Source organism: Amaranthus tricolor, chromosome 9 (genome assembly GCF_026212465.1).
Source record: "Amaranthus tricolor cultivar Red isolate AtriRed21 chromosome 9, ASM2621246v1, whole genome shotgun sequence".
Classification (NCBI taxonomy): Eukaryota; Viridiplantae; Streptophyta; class Magnoliopsida; order Caryophyllales; family Amaranthaceae; genus Amaranthus; species Amaranthus tricolor.
In genome coordinates this window covers 29011613-29031975 of record NC_080055.1, presented here as the reverse complement: position 1 = coordinate 29031975, position 20363 = coordinate 29011613, and the positions used below count along the sequence as shown (strand labels likewise).

General features: G+C 31.7%; 1 protein-coding gene across 1 annotated transcript; it reads left to right on the top strand.

The window, feature by feature from the left end:
• The first annotated feature begins 1130 nt into the window (after positions 1-1130).
• On the top strand, positions 1131-8261 carry LOC130823527 (uncharacterized). Its single transcript, XM_057688160.1, has one exon. It carries the CDS (start codon positions 1623-1625, stop codon positions 3333-3335), a length of 1713 nt encoding a protein of 570 aa, XP_057544143.1. The 5' UTR covers positions 1131-1622; the 3' UTR covers positions 3336-8261.
• The last annotated feature ends 12102 nt before the right edge of the window (positions 8262-20363 follow it).

Here is a 20363-nt window from a genome sequence, read left to right as displayed (position 1 = left end):
TTATTTTGTTTATATGTTTGATAAAACTATTTTGACCAAAATGTAACAAACAATATAAAATAAATAAAGTAATAGTAATTTTTCTGGGCAACGAACAATTAGACCGTAGTAAACTCAAGGCGACACATAAATAAATTTTTTTTATAAACAATGTAAAATAAATAATTAAATAAAAAATCTTTTAAAATGCTTTATTCTTAATAGATATATATTTTCCTTTTTCTTTTGAAAGGTATTTTTCCTTTTCTTTATTCTTAATAGATAAATGTTTTCCCTTTTCCATGATAAAGAGCAATATTGGTAGCTAGTGTGTTTCTTTCTTATTAAAAAGTTCCAAAAATACTACTTTTGGAAATTTAGTTTCTTTTTCTTCCAAATTTGTCCATAGCTACTACTTGTAGTATTCATACACCAATTCTTCTCCTCTCTACTTCATCTAAAATTTAACTATCGACATGCAAGTATGCAACTTGCCATCATTGCATATAGAGAATTTGGCGTTCACAATGACATAACTACCCCTCTCCATATATATTTTATATTTTTTATTATCCCTTCAAAAGCCATTTTTATCAATAAATTTTCTATTTTGTAAGTTTTTACCCATAAAAAAAAGATGCTCCCTTATTTTCTTTTAGATCGTAAATTTATAATAATAAAGAGTGAACATGTATGAATGAGAATACAAAAAAGTAATAAAAATACTTTTATAAAAGAGAATTATAACAACATAAAAGTAACAAACTAAAAAGAAATTTATGTAATAATCATAGGGAGAGAGAATTTATAAATTAATCATATTTATTATTTTTTTTATGATGTATTTGCTACTTTAGTATAAATTACTACTATTTGGGTATTTCAATAAAAAAAATGGACTAATGTAAATCAAAAATTTTACCAACTTAGGAGAATTATTAGAAAAAACTTCTATGATAGATACTACAACTCTATAATTCAAATTCGTCTCTCTTAATCAACCAAATCTAAATTACTCAATATTTTATATTTATTTTATCATAGTCCTGATTTTTTTTTTAATTTCTTTTCTCCACTATTTGTATTACTAAGATTTTATATTTATTTTCTTTCAATTAAAACAAATATATGAGTTCATCTAATAGTTAAACTTTTTCATTCATCAATCTAAAAAGTTTTAAATATCACCATTCGTATAAAGATAAATTATTTTGATTTATTTTATTAGCCTTGCTAATTGTCTTGCATCGTCTTGCATTTTCAGGCTATTTGTTTTGTCAATGTTCTTTTGCTTTCATTGGTAGGTTCACTGTTCGTGAGCCGAGAGTCCATTAATCGTAATCTCTTAATTTTTCTTGTATATTTTAACATAATTTTTATAAGCGGGAGATGATAATAATAAAAAAATTAATTCTCCTTGACTATTTTTAAGCAACTAAAATCTCAACCCTAAATTCGTTGTTCATTATTCATTACCCTTCCTCTGCTTGCTTCTTCAAACTTCGCATTATCTCTTTTATACTTTTTTTTACTTACTGTAACCAACTAACAACAAACTCAGATTCTTTAATGGATTATTCTTCTTCTTTTACCCATTAATAACTAGAAATCAAACAGTAATTGATTCGACAAAATAAGGAAAAATGGTGGAAGAACAAATTTCTTCACCATCATCAACTGGTGAAAAATCACTCCGTCAAATAATCGACGATATAGAATCACTTTCCTTACTTTCACATACAATCCGTGTGTTTCCCGTTAAATGGCAGGTGATTCGGAAGAAGCTCGAAGAACTAAGTAATTTTTTAGTGTTTGCAAAACACCCAGATTGTAAAAATGGCGGACAATTAATGGATTCATTTCATGCAATTTCTCGTATTTTAATGGAGTGTCGTGATCTTGCCACGAGGTGTATTAATGTATCTTATAGTGGGAAGTTATTGATGCAGAGTGATTTGGATAAAGTAATTTCTAAATTGGATTGTGTTGAGAAAAAACTTTCCGCTATTTTTAGGGATTCTGGTGTTGTTACTGAAAATCTTGCGTTAGTTGTTTTGAAGCCGAAATTGGGAGCTACTAGAGATGAAATGAGGTTTTATGTTAAAGATTTGCTAACCAGAATTAAAATTGGCGATACCCAGATGAAAAAACAAGCATTAATTTCATTAAATGAAGTGATTTTTGAAGAAGAATGGTATGTAAAGATTGTTATTGAAATTGGTGATTTTGTGCTAAATTTAGTGAATTGTTTGGGTTCAATTGAGATTGAAATTCAAGAAGAAAGTACATTTGCAATTTCAGTGATTTCTGGGTTTGAATCTTACAGAGGAATTTTGATTGCTTCAGGTGTAATTGGTTCTTTAATTAGGGTTTTTGAAAAGGGGAGTTTAAAGGGGAAAAAGTATGCAATTAAAAGTCTTGAGAAATTGACTGAAAATGGTGATAATGCTTGGGCAGTTTCAGCTCATGGTGGAGTGACTGCATTGTTAAATTTATGTTCAAATCATGAAATTGATGTTGAATTGATTGGTTCTTCTTGTTGGGTATTGAGAAATCTTGTTGGGATTGAAGAAATTAAGCGATTTATGATCGAAAACAAGGCGATTTCTACTTGTATTAACTTGATTAAAGGAAGGGATGAAATGGGTCAAATTGGTGCTATTGAGTTCTTGCAATCAATGGCCTTATGTGATGAAAATGCTTGTCAATTGATGATCAAAGAAGGTGGAATTCGACCTTTGATTCGAATTATCGATCCCAAGTCGAATTTTTCCTTCAAATTGAGGGAAACTACATTAAGGGCAATTGAAAAATTTTGTTTTTCTTCTATTGATCATGTTAATATGTTGATGAGTTATGGATTTATGGATCAATTATTGTATTTTCTTCGAAAAGGTGACGTTTCGATTCAAGAATTGGCATTCAAATCAGCTTGTAGATTATGTGGAACATCAGAAGATGCAAGAAAATCAATGGGGGATGTTGGATTTATGGCTGAATTTGTTAAGTTTTTAGAAGCAAAATCTTATGAAATTAGAGAAATGGCAGCTGAAGCATTATCTGCAATGGTTTTACTACCTAAAAATAGAAAGAAATTTGCAGATGATCATAATATTGGATTGATTCTTCAATTGTTTGATCGTAAAGAAGGAAATTCTGGGAATTTAAAGTTTTTATTGTCTATATTATTGTCAGTTAGCAGCTGCCATCATGTGAGGAGAAAAATTACACATTCTGGGTATTATAAGAACATAGAAAAACTTGCTGATGATGGTGTTTCTGATGCTAAAAAAATTGTCAGAAAATTATCAACAAATAGATTCAAGACCATCTTGAATGGAATCTGGCATTCTTGAGATATTGTAAGTTTTTTTCCCACTTATATTTGGGGTTTATTTTTCTTAATTTTTACTGTATATGTGCATAAATATATGGGATTTTTTAGTTTGTATACCTACCAATCCATTACCTTCCTCTTGTACAGTGTATTGTGCATCGCAAAAAGAAAATTTGTAGTCGGTTTTGGGCTATTTTTAGGCGTTTTGAGCGAATACAAATCTAAAAAACAAATTAACTAGCGAATTATGTAACATTGCTCTTATGTCATTCTAGTTACACTCTCAATGTTTTAATTATTGGTATGAAAAGTTGAGAACGGTAATGAAATGATATTGTAATTTTGCGAGAAAAACGAATTGACAAGGTTTGAAGTCATGCTTGTCCGACTCTAATAACATTTTAGTTTAAATAATTCATTCTCATGTGTTACCAATTTACCACCATGAAAGTTTTCTTGTTTCGGAAATTGGGTTGAAAAACTTGTTTGTGAATGATAATTTTATTGTCATTGAAATGACATTGTACATTTCATCAAAATTAATATTAAAACTTATTATTAATATTATTATTTAATACTATTAATCAAACGTGACATTATTATTTCATAAATCATAGTCCCCAAAAGTAGTTTTTTATTGTAGCATTTTGGTTAGCTTGTCTGTCTATCACTATAAGGGATGAAAAAACAAGAAATAGGAAAAAGGTTACAGTAGAAAGTTGATGTTATATACATTTTGACAGTTATATAAATTCGGTACTCTATAGCCTATAGGAGGATATCCTTATGCCCTGTGATTCTGACATTATTGTACAAATTTTGTTCTCTCCCTCCTACCCCTCGCCCTCTCAATAAATGCTTAGCATTAGCACAACTAATTTCACCTAATTTGTTAATCTTCGAATTGTTGTCGATTTTCGGGTTTTAGGCTATTTTGAGCGAATCGGAAATTCAAAAAGCGTATTAGTCGGTCTCTTGAGAGACCGTTTCTCAAAGACGCCTTTCAAATCCAACCTATTAAAGTTAAGGTAAACTAAAAGATAATAATATGCTCACCGAATTATGGATGGTCTTTCAAAGAGATCGTCTTTCACAAGAATTTGTGAAAATGAATTAACTAGCGAATCATATAACACTGGACTATAGTGTGTTATGAAACTGGCTTGGATGGCACTTGTAAAGCTTTGGATTATAGTTATAGTAATGTAAAACCTTTATAGCTTGGCCGAATATGATAAGAAGCGACTTTATTTGTGCACTATATTTCATAATCACTACAGATGCGATTTTGTATAGGGTAAAGCTTTTTGGCTAAATGTTTAGCCAACTAAACTTTAGTAAGTATGATTCTGCTTATAGTCTTTGTGATGAATTCCTTGGATCTTTCCGGGACTCTATTGTCAAGGGACTATCCCTTGGTCCTAATCTTACCAACTGCTATAACAATAGCTACATAACTTACTGTCAGGCCGTGACTATTCGTTACATAGTCATCTTGTGGGTTCACTTGTGTGGATATACCTACGGGGCGTCCGTGGGCTCGGGTCCACAAATTTACGGTTTATGAGCATTAACTTGCATACACATTTGATGGTGTTTATTTTTTCTTAAAAACATATGGTATTAGGAGGATTACCCATCAAATATTATATGCAATTCTACAATTCACTATTTTAGCGATGTAGGATCTTCCTCATATGTGAAGTATTTCCAACACTTACATAGGCTCGAGTTCATGCAGATCTAAGTGTCTGATACGACTATTTAGCCAAAACGAGGAGCCTTAAGTGCCCATCTATATCCGTATGTCAAAGATTTGATACAGGTAAAATGAGGAGTTGAAGTTAGGATAAGGAGGAAGTACTATGGAAAGAAGAGTAGAATAGACACTAGACAACATAGAAATGGGACCAAAATATTAAAAAGAAACTTATCTTTTTGTATTTTTTTGAGTGGGAGCACATGGGAAAGGTATGAAGAAAGGCAATTCTTAAAGGCTAAGGTCATGTGATAAGTGGGAATCAAAGTCTTGATTATTTAAACTTTCTTCTTACCCTTCTAAATACAAACAAATGAAGGAAAGTGATAGTTGATTATGATCATGATGTATACTCTGATAGAAAATAACCCATATGTAATCATACATCGAAGAATTAAAGAGAGATTGACTAATATATATATTTGATGGACTACTCTTCCTAATACCAATTGGTTTAGTTTTCTTGTAGTCAACTCTCCTCTTATAAGGATTTTGTTGTAAACAAACCCAATAACAAATTTATCACTCTTTTGTATTTACTTGTGATCTTCTGTTTTCTTTTTATTGTAAACAAGTCTAATAATAAATTTATCATACTCTTCTGCCTTTACTTGTGATCCTTTGTTTTCTTTTTAAGCTTCTTCAATGGCAGTTTCCTATAATTTAGACTTTACAGTAATGAAATTTGCCTTTGTTTTGGAGTTATTGATAAAAGTAATTCTAGTTGTTTTATTATTAATGCCATATTTTGACTACTACTTGCACTGTTTTTTGGGAGCTACCTTGATTTTTTAGGTGATTTGTGGAAACATACACTGTTTTGTGCACTACTCCTGTGGTATATCTTAGTTTTATTGTCATAGATATTCACTTTTTTTGTACAATATCGTTTTACTCGGTCTTTTTGTCATATATTGTTAACTAGTTTGACCAACTGGAGATATTTGCTGATTTATTTACTATTAAGTCAACTCTCATAGATAGTGAATATTTTGAATTAGTTTAGAATTTTGGATTCACTAATTCTTAAATGAGATCTTTATTGGGCTGGCTAAATACACATTTTTTAAATTGATCACTTATAATTTTAAGAAATTTTTTTTTTATGGTTTTAGAGTGATTACTTATAACCTTAAAACGATCACTTACGATTTTAAAGTAATCAATTAAAAAAATGAGTTAATATATGAGTTCGTCTCATGATGAAACAGTTTTATACAAGACGAGCTATTTTGAATTAGGATTGAAAAAAAAATTAAGATATTTAAAAAAAAATACAAGGAAGCATGATGATGCCATGAGACACGTCACACACATGAAGTTTTGGAGCAAGTACAATATTTGCCCAATGAGTGATGGCAATCATTCGTAAACAAATAGATCCAACCACCAAAATACTCTCGAACGAAAAAAAATAGTTACGTTTCCCTAAAAAGTTCTCACATAATCTGAAGAATTAAGTTAATTATTAAATTATTATGTAGAGTTTTTATTTTAAAGTTATCTCACTAAAAAAGGATTTCTTATAAGAATAGCTCTAAGTTCAGATATTCGTTTTCCATTCTCTACCACTCAATATTTAGTTTAGCAATTTTAGTGAAGGTATTAGCAATTTAGTTTAGCAATATAGAGGTATTAAACTTTTAAGCCACAAAATGAAATTGTGGGAAGAGTGATATAGGGGAGAATTAAACAGGAAACAGTGATTATAGAGAACTAATTCGGTTAATGCCAGAAAGGTCAACCATTGAGGCAATTCATGTTTTGAGGAGACTGATGGAGAAATATAAGGAGCGGAAGAAAAATCTGCATATGATGTTTATTGACTTGGAGAAAGCGTATGACAACATACCACAACGTGTCATCTGGGATAGCCTCAAGGCTAGAGGTATTTCTTCAGTGTACATTGAGGCCATATGGGATATGTATGACAAAAATTCGACTAGCATTCAAACACCGGTGGGGATAACAGAGCCTTTTCCGGTTAAAGTGGGACTACATTAGCGATCGGCTCTAAGCTCTTTCATTTTTACTGTCATAATGGAAGAGATTTCTAAATCTATTTGGGAGACGGTACCGTGGTGCATGATTTTTGCGGACGACATAGTGCTGGTAGCAGAAACTAGAGAGTAGGTTAGTAACAAATTGGATGAGTGCAGGGAAGCTTTAGAAGGCAAAGGATTGTGCATTAGCCGTACGAAGACCGAGTATTTGCGCTGTGACTTTAGTGGGACATCACCAGTAGGTGAACCAAAGGTGTCCATAGATGAAACAGGTGTGAAGAGTACAACCAAGTACAAGTATTTGGAATCGATCATTCAAAGGGATGGGGATGTAAATCATCGTATACATGCGGGATGGCTCAAGTGGCGAGCAGCCACCGCAATGCTATGTGATAAGAAATTCCCAAGCAAGTTAAAAGGAAAATTTTACCGGGTACAATCAGACCTGCTCTGATATATGGGACCGAATATTGGCCTGTAAAGAAGATTTTCGAACATAAGATGGAAGTTACAGAAATGCGTATGCTGAGGTGGATGTGTCGGCACACATTGATGGATCAAATTAGAAATCAAGAGTTTAGGGATAAACTAGGGGTAACCCCTATATCTAGAAAATTGTGTGAAAATAGATTAAGGTGGTTTGGTCATGTGCGGAGAAAGACTTTCGATGCCCCTGTGAGGAGGGTAGAAAGCATTATAGTAGAGGGTAAGAGTAGTCGAGGAAGACCCATGAGAACTTGGGATGAGCAAATAAGAGTTGACTTGCATGAGTAAAACCTCTCTGCGGACCTGACTAGGGATAGTTACAGTTGGAGACGTCATATCTATGTCTTAGATTACTGATGTCCTCTTAGTCTATTTTTTAGTGTTCTTAACCTCTTGATTTATCGTTTCCTTTCTATTAGTTCTTTGTTTTCTTTTGTAGTGGTTCTACTTTTTATAGGCCTTTAAGTTATCTTGCACGTGTAATCACGTCTCTTTATCTTCCTCGAGCCGGGGGACTCCTTTGGCGGCGCTCTCCTTTATGGGTATGAGTTGCCTCCGTCTTTTCCTCCCCAGACCCTAGCCTTAGTTTTTCTATGAGCGGGATATACTTGGTAGAATGATGATGATGATGTACTCCACCTATTCACCAGAGTCCTAAAAGTTGAATTTTATAGTTAATAAAACGATCCTGCTAACGGACACCGCTAAAACGTTAGATAATTAGGATAATATTTTTTAAATACCTATGTTTCAACATTTATATTTTTTATTAAAATCTAAAAACTAATTTCCCTAATAAAATGCCGAAAATGGGTAAATTATGGAATTTAAGGTAGTTATTTATTACTACTATCTAAGGTGCTAATTTTTATTAGGTTGTTCATAATTTCATAGGTCCAATCATACAATTATATATATATATATATATATATATATATATATATATATATATATATATATATATATATATATATATATATATATATATATATATATATATATATATATATAAAGTAAAAAAAATTATTTTAAAGTTTTTAAAAAATTATAAATAAAGCATTACTTGTTAGAAAACAAAATAGTTTTAAATATCTCTTATTTTTTTTAGGTGTTTATTATAACTAGCCATAGTATTTTTAGGAGTTAGTTTGAGTTAGAAATTTAAGTATGAATAGTCTCATATTATTTTCAAGTTAATAACACATAAACATAAATTTTATTCATAAACTAGCTTTTATTAAACAAAACATTACTCTCCCCCTTATTGTCATTTAGCATTATTTTTCATTTTGAATTTTCTCTACCATTCTGAAATATATTTATTTTTAAACATTAGCCACCTCTTTCTTTTGATTTGATTCAAACATTTTTATTTTCTCTAATTTTTTATCAATACAAATTATTCTCGTTTTGAACGTTTACAGTTTCTTAAGAAAATCAATTAATAACTAAAAGAATAGGGACAGAGAGAAAAATACTACATTTACACCAATAAAAATATATATCTTTTAAAAGTAATAAAAAATTATTTTAGGGTTTTAGTAATATTAATTATCATAAATAAAACACTCTCCCTCCCTTCTTCTCATTCACTACTACCCCTCTTTCTTTTAATTTCATTTAAACATTCGAATTTTCTTTAAATTTTTATAAAACGGATTCATTCTTCTCTTTCATTTAATACCGAAGATTTACATTTTCTTAGGTTTTGTTAACAATACTATGGTTTTATCGATTTTCGTTGATGAACAATGTCGTCAGGAATTTTGTAAACATTGATCCATATTTCAAAAGAATTGATAAAGAGTTTTCCTTGGAAAATACATATGATATCAAGATTTTTGAAAGTCTCCAAGATTTTGTTCAAAGTGTACTACTCTGCCGTCTTTGAATTGCATCAAAGAGAAATTTTTGTATTTTTAAGAAAGTAGTAATGAATGAAAAGAGATAATGAATTGTGTGGATGAAATTAAAAGTGAGTTAAAATATATGGATGAGATTAAAATAAAATGGTGGGCCATTGTCCAAAAATATAAAACAAAAAACTTTAAAAAAACATTGAAAAGTTGAATTTTATTATTAACAAAAAGATATGTGTTTATAAAATTTATAAAAATACAAATTTTAAATTAGGAAAACTATTAGAGAATAAATCATGGATATATTCTAGCTAGGAAGTAGATTATATAGTAGATGTTTATTCTTTATTGTATATCCTTAATCATAGGAAACTAATTAGATTAATAATAGGAAAACTACGTATAATTAAGGAGGAAAGACTAAATATTCTACAATATAATTTACTTCTTAGAATATAACTATGATATTCTCTAATAAAATCTTAAAAGAAAACTTATTAAATTTGGTAATTATGAGGTTATAAAACTTGTGAACATAAAATATTAAGATCAAACTAATAATGCATAAAAACGATATTAAAACAAAAAAGTTAACCTAAATAATCACATAGATAAAATTAATCATATTGAATAAAAATAAACTCTATAAAAGATATTTAATAATTTACTAGCTGTTCTCTTGTGCAACGACATCATGTATGAGACTACTACTATCAGCACCAGCCCAGCCCAATAACTTAATTTAAATCACTCAAAATCAAACTTTAAATTGCCCATTTTAAATTGTAAAAAGCCAATTTTCATACTTAAATTGCCAATTTCAAGCATTAACCTCAACAAAGGCCCAACATGTATTTTTTTATATATATAATTTTTTTCAATTCAAATTTGAGACTTAAAAGCTCAATTTCAAGATAACTTTGAAATTGATCTTTTAAGCCTTAGATTTGGTCTTTTAAGTCTTGAAATTTGATTTTTTTAAAGAAAATTATAATACATAATTTAAGAGTTAAAATCAAATCGCCTTAAAATTGGTCATTTAAGTCTTAAATTTAACCTTTTAAGTCTTACATTTGATCTTTTAAGTTTTAAATTTGATATAAAAGTACTTAAAAAAAAATTTTTTTAAAAATTGGGTTGTGGACTAAATATTTACGTCCAATGCGAAAAAAATACCAATTTTATAAGCAACAATAATTGGTCATTCAAGCATTTTAACTTTCTTTAAATTGGTCATTCAAGCATTTTAACTTTCTTTAAATTTTTATCAATACAATTCATTCTTTATTTTGATTTAGTATTGAGGATTTATATTTTCTTAAGAAAAACACTTTACTCCATATTTGTTTACAATACCATAGTTTTATCTATTTTTGTTGAAGAACATGTCATTGGATTTTTGAAAACATTGATCCTTTTTAAGAAGAAATTGATAAAGATTTTTGCTTGAAAGATAAATATAAGATCGAGATTTTTGAAAGTCTCAAGATTTTTTTCAAAACAAAAATGTTGGTTAATTTAGAGTAGAACAGGTTAAAAGTCTTAAGTATATCAAATATACTAAAGTATAAAAATTTAAGTATAAATATAAGTTCTAGTTATATTAAAGTTTCATTCCATAAAAAATTAATGGCATGGACTATAAAAATAATGAAGTCAAAAAAACTATAAATATTAATTTTTTCAACCCATCTTATATGAGACCATCTCATGGAGCCCATATAAGTAAGCCCATTTCTCTAAGTGATCATTTTGAAATTGTAATTAATCACTTTAAGGTTATAACTATAAGTGATAACTTTTAAACTATGAAAAGTCATAACTTTAAAAATAAATATAGATTGGGTCAATCTAATTAAAATGGCCTCACCGTGAGACCATCTCATATCAGAATTTGTGTTAATTTTATAATTAAGGAAAAGAGGTTAAAAACTTGAATCCAAAAAGTATAAGAAATAAAGGTTAAATTAAGAGGGAAACATATTTGGGCTAATTAATCAACTTTTTGATGAGATTTTTTGTGCTTTTTTCCATTTTTTTGTGTTTTTTTCCATTTTTGAAAAATTAGGGTTTACAAACTTTTAATCAATTTTCACATAAATGTAGGTTCATAAACTTGCAATTTACTTCTTGTTGTTGATCTACAGCTTATTGAGGTACGTTTTTATTATAAATTTTTTTATTTGTTGTTGATTTTAAAATGTATGTCATGTATAGTGGTCATTTACACTTAAACTCTATGAATATGTCGAATGTAGTTGTTATTTACCTTGATCTTCATAATGAGGTTGTTTGTTCATGAATTTGTTGTTGATTTTAAAATGTATGTCATCTATAGTGGTCATATATTTATGAACCTGACAGTGATGTTGATTTTGTATGTATTGTTGTAGAAATGGCTTCATTTTGTGTGACTGTTGTATGCTTTTGGAATGGTTCAATTTGATCAAGTAGTAACAATGTTAAGTATGTTGGGGGAAGACGTAAACTGTTTGCATGCAACTCAAACATGGATTTAATGAATTTAAACATTTTATATGCTCTAAGATTGGCATTGACACTACAAGAAGTACTGTTAATGTAAGTTTTAAGTACAATATGAGTGAAGATTTGTTAGCTTTTCCGGTTGAGGATGAGGAGGCTATAGATGCAATGTGAGAGTATTTAAGGTCTACCCCTACTCCTTCTTTAGAGTTATATGTAGAAGAGGTACCCCTAGGGAATCAAGATATCAATGTTGTGGAAACAAATGCATTCCTGAATGTAACTTCTTCTGCTCCTTCTCATACGCCCTTCCTTACCCAAGAAACCCAAAATCCATTTATGCCATCTTCCTCTTATCCTTCTAATGAACCCAATCAACTTCAATTTCAAGTCACAAATGATGATACTTTTAACTTAGAAGATACAAATGAGCCTTGGGGTGATGTTAATAGTGAGAGTAATGAATTTGTAGAAGCTCCTTCTGAGGACGATGTGGGTGTTGACGAGGAGGCTCTAGCTAATGACATGAGCTTAGGCAACATTCCAACAATCATTGCTCCTACACCTTATGCACTAGTTCCCCCTCTAGATGAACACGTTGAGGACAACTCTTGGAGGTCTTGAGACTGTGATACAACTTACACCGATGAAGGAGAGTTTCAAAAGGGTATGATGTTTGATAACAAGGATGCCTTGTTGAACGCTGTTAGATTGTATCATATTCGTAGGAACGTTGAGTATCGAACTGAGACTTCAAATCAAACCGTGCTCACGTTGAAGTGTAAGAGAGGGTGTGCTTGGAGGCTTAGGGCTACGAAGAGCTCCTATTCACCATCATGGGAGATTGTTACATGTAAAGAGAAGCATGGGGGTTGTGTATTAAGTAATGAAAATGTGTCAGCTGGACACATTCATTTGACATCTTCCGTGATTAACAATCTTATGAGAAATTGTGTTACTCAAGACCCATCAAATAAGGTCTTTGTGGTGCGATAAATGGTGAAAGACCAATTCGGTGTCGAAGTGACCTAAAAGTGGGCATGGTGTGCTAAACAGCAAGCCCTTCTCTCCATCTATGGTACATGGGAAGATTCTTATCCTCTTCTTCCACGCTTCTTGAAGGCATTGCAAGTTTCTAACCCGGGGACTGTAGTTGAGTGGTTCTTTAAGGAAGATAATGATGTTGGTGTGTACGTCCGTCCTAGTATTAGAACTTTCCAACGTGTTTTCTAGGCTTTCCAACCTAGTATTGAGGGATTCAAGTATTGCAAACCCCTTATTGCCATTGATGGAATACATTTTTATGGTAAGTATCGCCATACATTGTTAACTGCGATTGCTCAAGATGGGAACAAGGGCATCTTCCCGCTTGCCTTTACTTTGGTCGTGAAAGAATGCATAGCCGCCTGGTCTTGGTTTATGACGTGTGTTCGTAAGCATCTGATGCATAGTCCAAGTTTATGTGTTATTTTCGACAGACATGCGGGCATTCTAGCAACCATGGAGGAGCCAGAATGGCAACCTCTGAATGCCCATCATAGGTTTTGCTTGCAGCATTTGTTAAGTAACTTCAACCGTCAAATGGGTGATGTGAAGTTGAAGAAGATGTATGGAAGGACTGCAAAGCAAAGACAACCACATAAGGTCATCGAGGGATTGAAGGCCGTTGGTGTTGCTAATCGAGAAGCTCTTTTTTGGATTGATCAAGTTGGTGATATGTGTAAATGGTCAATATGTCATGATGGAGGGTATAGGTATGGTGTTACTAATACCAACTTAGCCGAAGTATTCAATAACGTGATGAAGGGTGTACGTTTCTTGCCTATAACTACTCTTGTGGAGTTCACCTTCTATCGTGTTAATGATTATTTTGTTAAAAGACGCGAGAATGCAAATGCATGGCTAATTGGGGGAAATAAGTATACTTCACACGCCACAAGAATTATCACCCGTAACACTGAGAAGGCAAACTACCATGAGATCGTCGCATTTGACTACAGACGAGGCCTTTTTCAAGTTAAGACTGGACGTGGTAATAGAGGATCCGCCAAGGGTGGTAAAATACAAAGTGTGGATATGAGAGAGATGAAATGCACTTGTAACAAACCCTCCATATATCACTTACCTTGTTCTCATGTTCTTGCCGTGTGTATTAAACGACACTTATCGTATGAGCGTTTTGTGGACTCCTGCTACACGACCCAGAGCTATGTCAACACATATGAATCCATATTCTTGCCGTTCATTGATAATAGGTCATGGCCTCAATACACCGGTGTTGAGGTGATACACGATCCAGATCACATTCGTGGACAAGGAAGACCTAAGTCCAGGAGGATCACGAACAAAATGGACGAAGGATCGCAAAGACGCAACGCTTGTCGACGATGTGGTAGCGACGGTCGCAATACTATAACTTGCACGTCAAGGTAAACAGTATCTGTATTTGAGTATATAAACATAAAGATTATGAAACAAATAAATAACAAGTAAACAATTTGAGTATTTCTTAAGTATTTTTACAATACATAACGCTTAGTTATTGTTGAATTGCAGTACAGATGGATCCAGCACCTCTAGGCCCTCGCGACCCTAGTGTGCTTACGATGCAAGCGGATCACAGGAGCAGTGTGCTTACGAAGCCATTGATAAAGAGTTTTCCTTGGAAGATACTGATGAGATCAGAATTTTTGAAAGTCTCAAAGATTTTGTGCAAAGCGTAAATAATAATATAATTTTTGAAATTTCTAATGACGTACCTAAACTTATATTTAAACAAAATATTCAAACCTCAATCAACTCTATATAGAGAACGATTACACTAATGTTGATAAGGTAAAAAAGAGTCATTATTATTAAAGGATAATGAGATCGAAATTTATGAAAATGTCCCAAATATTTTTCGAAAGGAAAATAATAATTTAATTGTTGACATTTATGACTATAGTGAAGTTCTATTTGAACAAAATGTTCAAAATCTCAACTAACTCTCTATAAAGAACGATAATGTTAATGATAATAAGAAAAAAGAGTCGTCCTTGTTAGAAAATGATGTATGTTTGAGATATAGGAAAGAGGAATTTGAAATAACAAGGTTCGTGGTTACCTACTCTATACTTGTAGATTTCATTTTCAACAAATTTTGAATAGTCTTATGTGTTCATTTGATTTGACAATGTTTTCAACTTGTTTTAACAGCATAGCAAAACGTCTGTCTAAAGATTTTAAAGATGTCTCTCTAGAAGGTAATTATATTTTGGCAAAACAACTTTGTCAAGAACGAAAATGGGCATGGAAAACTGTGCATAAAACATGCAGTGGCAGCTGAAAATATTTTTAGAATAAAAAACCAACAAAATGGAATAATGAAGATCGACTTGCATGGTTTTCATCCATCTGAAGCAATTGAGGCAACAAGAAAAGGTCTCAGTATGATTGAAACCAACCAAAAAATATTGTTTACTTCATCCACTAGTTTCAATAAAAAACCAAGTTGTTTGAAAGTTATTACAGATATCTATTTATTTTCACATTTGATTTAATTTGAATGTTATTCACTCTCAATATGTCAACTATATTAAATGAATAGTCTATAACTCTATTATATTAAAGTACTTTTGCATTTGCGAGACTAATTTTTAAAAATTTTTACTCTTAGGCGTAGGGAAACACAATTGTGGAGTGGCTTAGCTTCCAACGACAGTGAAGACCTTCCAGACTAATAAAGGGTGAGGCCTTTTGGTCCATTGTATTACGCTTATTTTTGCCTTCATTTCAAATTCAAATAGCCACTAAAGTGTAAACTTGCTATTGTAGGTATGAGTTCTTTGAAAGCATGCCCAGCGTAATTGTGGTTCGTCCTAAGTTTTGAGCGGATTGATATTAATTTCTCTAGAAAGAGATCAATCATATATTACAAATTGGGAGTTTATATTTTTGCTATTAAATATCGCATTTGTGTTATGCAAACATGATGTATTAATATGTAATTTTTGTTTTTACTTATAATAAGTTTACTTTTGTGTTTGTTTTTCTTATTTTATTTCGCGTTATTTTGTGTTTTGAAAATTATGCCAAATTGAACTTGCTTTATTACTATTACTATTATTATTATTATTATTATTATTATTATTATTATTATTATTGTACCTTAGTTCACTCTATTGCTTAAATTTTGACCAGTTTCAGCAAATTCAGGAGAGAGTAGTAATTAATTAGTAAAAATATATGTCACCTAAATATGAATATTATAAATAAAAATGAATTTTGTGAGGGACAAATTTGATCAATGACAGGCAGAAAAAGAAGGTCTCGTCCTGATTTTTCGTATCATCACGTTTGAAAGCGTTGACTCATTATGGCGTTGACTTTCCTAGCTTGATTTATGGATTTCAACAGCTAAGATTCTTAGGAAACCAACTACAATGTCACACTAGTTTAATAAATGAATAATATAATACAAATAAATTAGAATATAAAAGAAAAAGATTAAAAAAAAATTTTGTTTGATCTTTGATGGCAAAGAGCCAAAAAAGTTGTTTCTATTAACATTTAATTATATTTATTCAACTTTATATAATTAAGAAATCCATATTACACCTTTGATGATGAACTTTTGCTTAATTTATTGCTCTTAAACCATCCAAATTTAAGTTTCTTTACCCATCTCTGAAATCTAAAAAACTTAACATAAAATACTATACAGCAAATTCACCATTTGTTTTTTCACACCATTTAATATACGTTTTCAATCGTAACTAACTTTAATCATGCAAATCAAAAAGTTATAAAAATTAAAAATTAATAAACTTTGATTCGAAATGATTCAACCAAAATTTTACATGAATATGTTTTAACTTATAATTAACGATAATAAGCAAGCCAATCCGATTGATGAATAGTGCTGAAATCAACACAAGTACAATAAAAAACGAAAAAAGTATTTATGATATCCATAAATGATAAAGGTCATTCAAATGTAAAGATGTTTTTCATTCACGTACTTTGCCAAGTAAGATAACTTTTACACAAATTCTTATGGAAGACAGTCTCTTTGAGTGACTGCCTTCTATGGGCCGGCCCAATTTAAAAAAAAAGAAATCAAATAAAAACATGTAATTAGGGCAGTCTAGGTGTTATTATGTCAAGTTAGGATGTAATTGGAAACTGCAACTCATCATTAACTGGTGCAAGGGGATTGAATTGGAAACTACAACTCATCATTGTTGGTTTTGGGAAAGCGATAATGGCGCTCGAGGGACTGCCAATCACGCACCAGTACAGTGACTGGAGCAAAGGGATTGCGTAGGGGGTCGATGATGTAGAGGGTGTCAACCCGTTAGTTGAAGAGATGCCACTGCCTGACAGGGCAGTGGAAAATGATGAATAAGAAGAGCATGTCTAGGAATTTATAGTAAATGAACCGATTTCAACAAGGTTGTTGAGTGACCAACTAAACGAGAGATAGGAAACTGGCGAAGAAATCAAGAGGAAGACAATGGATGTAAGTTTTTTGTCATTTTTGTTGCTATACATATATTACATATTTAAGGTTCAAACAAGCATTAAATTTTTAGTAATAGGCATTAGATACCATGTAATTAGGCATTAAGAACATGTAAATCGTCAGAAAAACTATGCATGTGATAAATAAGTTGGCAATAAATATTTAAATGTTTTTGTTTTAAGAATTGGTGTTTAACATATATAAGCTGGCATTTAATATGTATTATTTGGCTTTTAATCCAATTTAAGTTGACATTAGATCATGTTATTCTAAGTGATGTTTTTAATTTGTGTAAATTGCGATTATGTATATCATACGTTAGAATTAGGTTATTGCAAGTGATGTTTTTATCTGTGCAAATTGGGATTATGTTATTACAAATTGGGATTATGTTATTGTAAATTGCGATTATGTTTTTATCTGTGTAAATTGCGATTATGTATATCATAAGTTGGAATTAGGTTATTGTAAGTGATGTTTTTATTTGTGCAAATTGGGATTATGTTATTGTAAGTTGTTATTAGATTCACTTGGTTTTTTAGGATTTTGAGTTTGCCAAGCTGGTTTTGAAGAGAGACATTGCGGTCATCACTCACGCCTATTGCAATAGGGTTGTTGATGCAAAGGCGAAAAAAGGCATTGATGTGCCGACGAGTGATGACGCCGTTTTACCCAATCTGAAGAAATTTTTAACAACAGTGAATGGCTTGCATCTGTTGATGCGTTATGTGCAATGATGACGAAGAAGCATGTGGGGGGAGAGGTGTTTCTGAGGGAGGTGCATGAGAAGGTGACACCGATGGAGGTTCATGAGGAGGTGCGTGAGGATGTTATGCCGATGGAGGTGAGGGAAGAGGTGATACCGATGGAGGTGCGTGATGATGTGATCCCGAAGGAGGTGCATGAAGAGTTGACTATGAGGGAGGAAATTCCAAATCTGGTCGTTGAACTGGCGAGAGACATTGCACCACCCGCTGTGGATAAGGGAAAGGGTGTTGTTGATGTGGGGGTACAATAAGGTGACGCGGTGCAGGAGGATGAGACCAGGGAGAAGGATATGACACCGATGCCTTGCAAAGGGAAGTGTCATGAGGTTGAAACTTCAATGTCGTTAGCTTTAAAGGAGATATTGAGTTTGGACTTAGGGTCCACTGTGGCGAAGTTTGTCCCCGCTAGTGAATTTTGTAATACGAATCTACCGTTCCTAAAAAACTTAAAGGAGATTGAGCTTATGGTTCTTATTTACGTAATGTGCAAAGAAACTATGGATCCAAGGTATGGGTTTAATGGTACTTTCATTTCCAATTTTAATTTTTTTGTTGTGATTTTAATATTATATTATGTCATTTACAGAGAGGTCCTATGCACATATGCCACATTGCTATTTATGGACCGGAGGGATGTCCTGTCGATGCACAATAACAGCGAGATCGCCTCTAATGTTATTGATTGCTGGGCTTTGTATCTAAATGTTGTCGAGCATATACAGAAGGCAGCGAAGCCGAATAAAAGGATACAAATCTACTTATTTGGATGCAGCCAATGTGTAAGTTTTTCTCGTTACACAATATTTAGAATGCTGATGATATATTTAGATTAAGAATTTGCTATTTGGGATTACATCATGCTATGTTTTATATTAAGAACAGTAAAAAGATGATCTAACTTATAAGTTGGGATTAAAGATATTGAAATTGGGATTATATCGTGATAAGTTGAAATTAAGATTGTTCAAAATTGGGATTATATCATGATAAGTTGGTATTAATAATATGCAATATAAATATATAAGTTGGGATTTAATACATTGAAATTGGTATTTAAATATATTGAAATTGGGATTAAGATTGTGCAAATTGGCATTTAAATATATCAACGGATAGGTCACAACGTGTTGGTTGTTATCGACTGCTTAAAACAAGAGGTTTGCTATTTTGATAATGTTCATCGACCTGACAGTGAGCAAGCAATTCAAGTGACAACGACATTATTGGTATGTTATACCTTATTAGTGGACGATTTATTGTTTATGTGTTTGTTATTTTTTAATCCCATTGACAAATTTGGTAAATATTGTAGCCTTTTTTTTTGTTTTTCTTGTAGCGTGGTATTTTTTCAGACTTTTTTGAGTGTGTAGAGCATCCGAAGGCTGACGCAGGTCTAAATAACAAGATCAGAGATGTTAAGTTGCCGTGGACTGTATGCGATGGTAGCCTTGATTGTGGGCTATATCTTGCGTACTTTATGGAGCAATATCAGGGAAATGCTGATATAGAACCGCTATTCGAGGTTAGAACATTTCCTTTTACTTTTTAATTCAAGTACATCTTTAATTTTTCATATGGATTGATATTTTGTTGCAATATTGGCACGAATAGAATTTGGCATTAGGATAGATACAAATGACATTATACTATTATTAATTGGCATTTAGATGTGATATATTTTTTTTCTTTTCTTGACAGCTATGCGATCGTATATTGTACCGTGCTATGGTATGCAGGAGGATTTTGCTGAACGATTTGAACAAGAGTAGAGACGATTTGATACTCAATGTTGAATACTTTGCTAAAGACAAGAAAAAATGTTTACCGTTGATCAATTTCATTCGTGTAAGAGAAAAGAAGGAGTGCATGGAAATAGAGTAGCAAAAAAAGTAAGAGCAATTGGAAAGGGCCAAGCTTGCAAAGAAGGAACAAATGAAAAAGGTAAAGCTCAAGAAAAAAGAGCAGATGGAGCAAGCTAAGAAGAGTAGGCCAAAGCAACTTGTTATTAGAAAGTAACAACTCAGACTAACAATTGATGTGTATTTTAAACATTTATTATTCATAGAACTTGTGTTTTATTTTTGCACCAAGTTCTTCGACATTTCAATTAGGGATTATATATTTTGTGTTTAAATACCTTGAAATTGGTATTAGATATGGTATAGATAGCTGTTATATGAAGG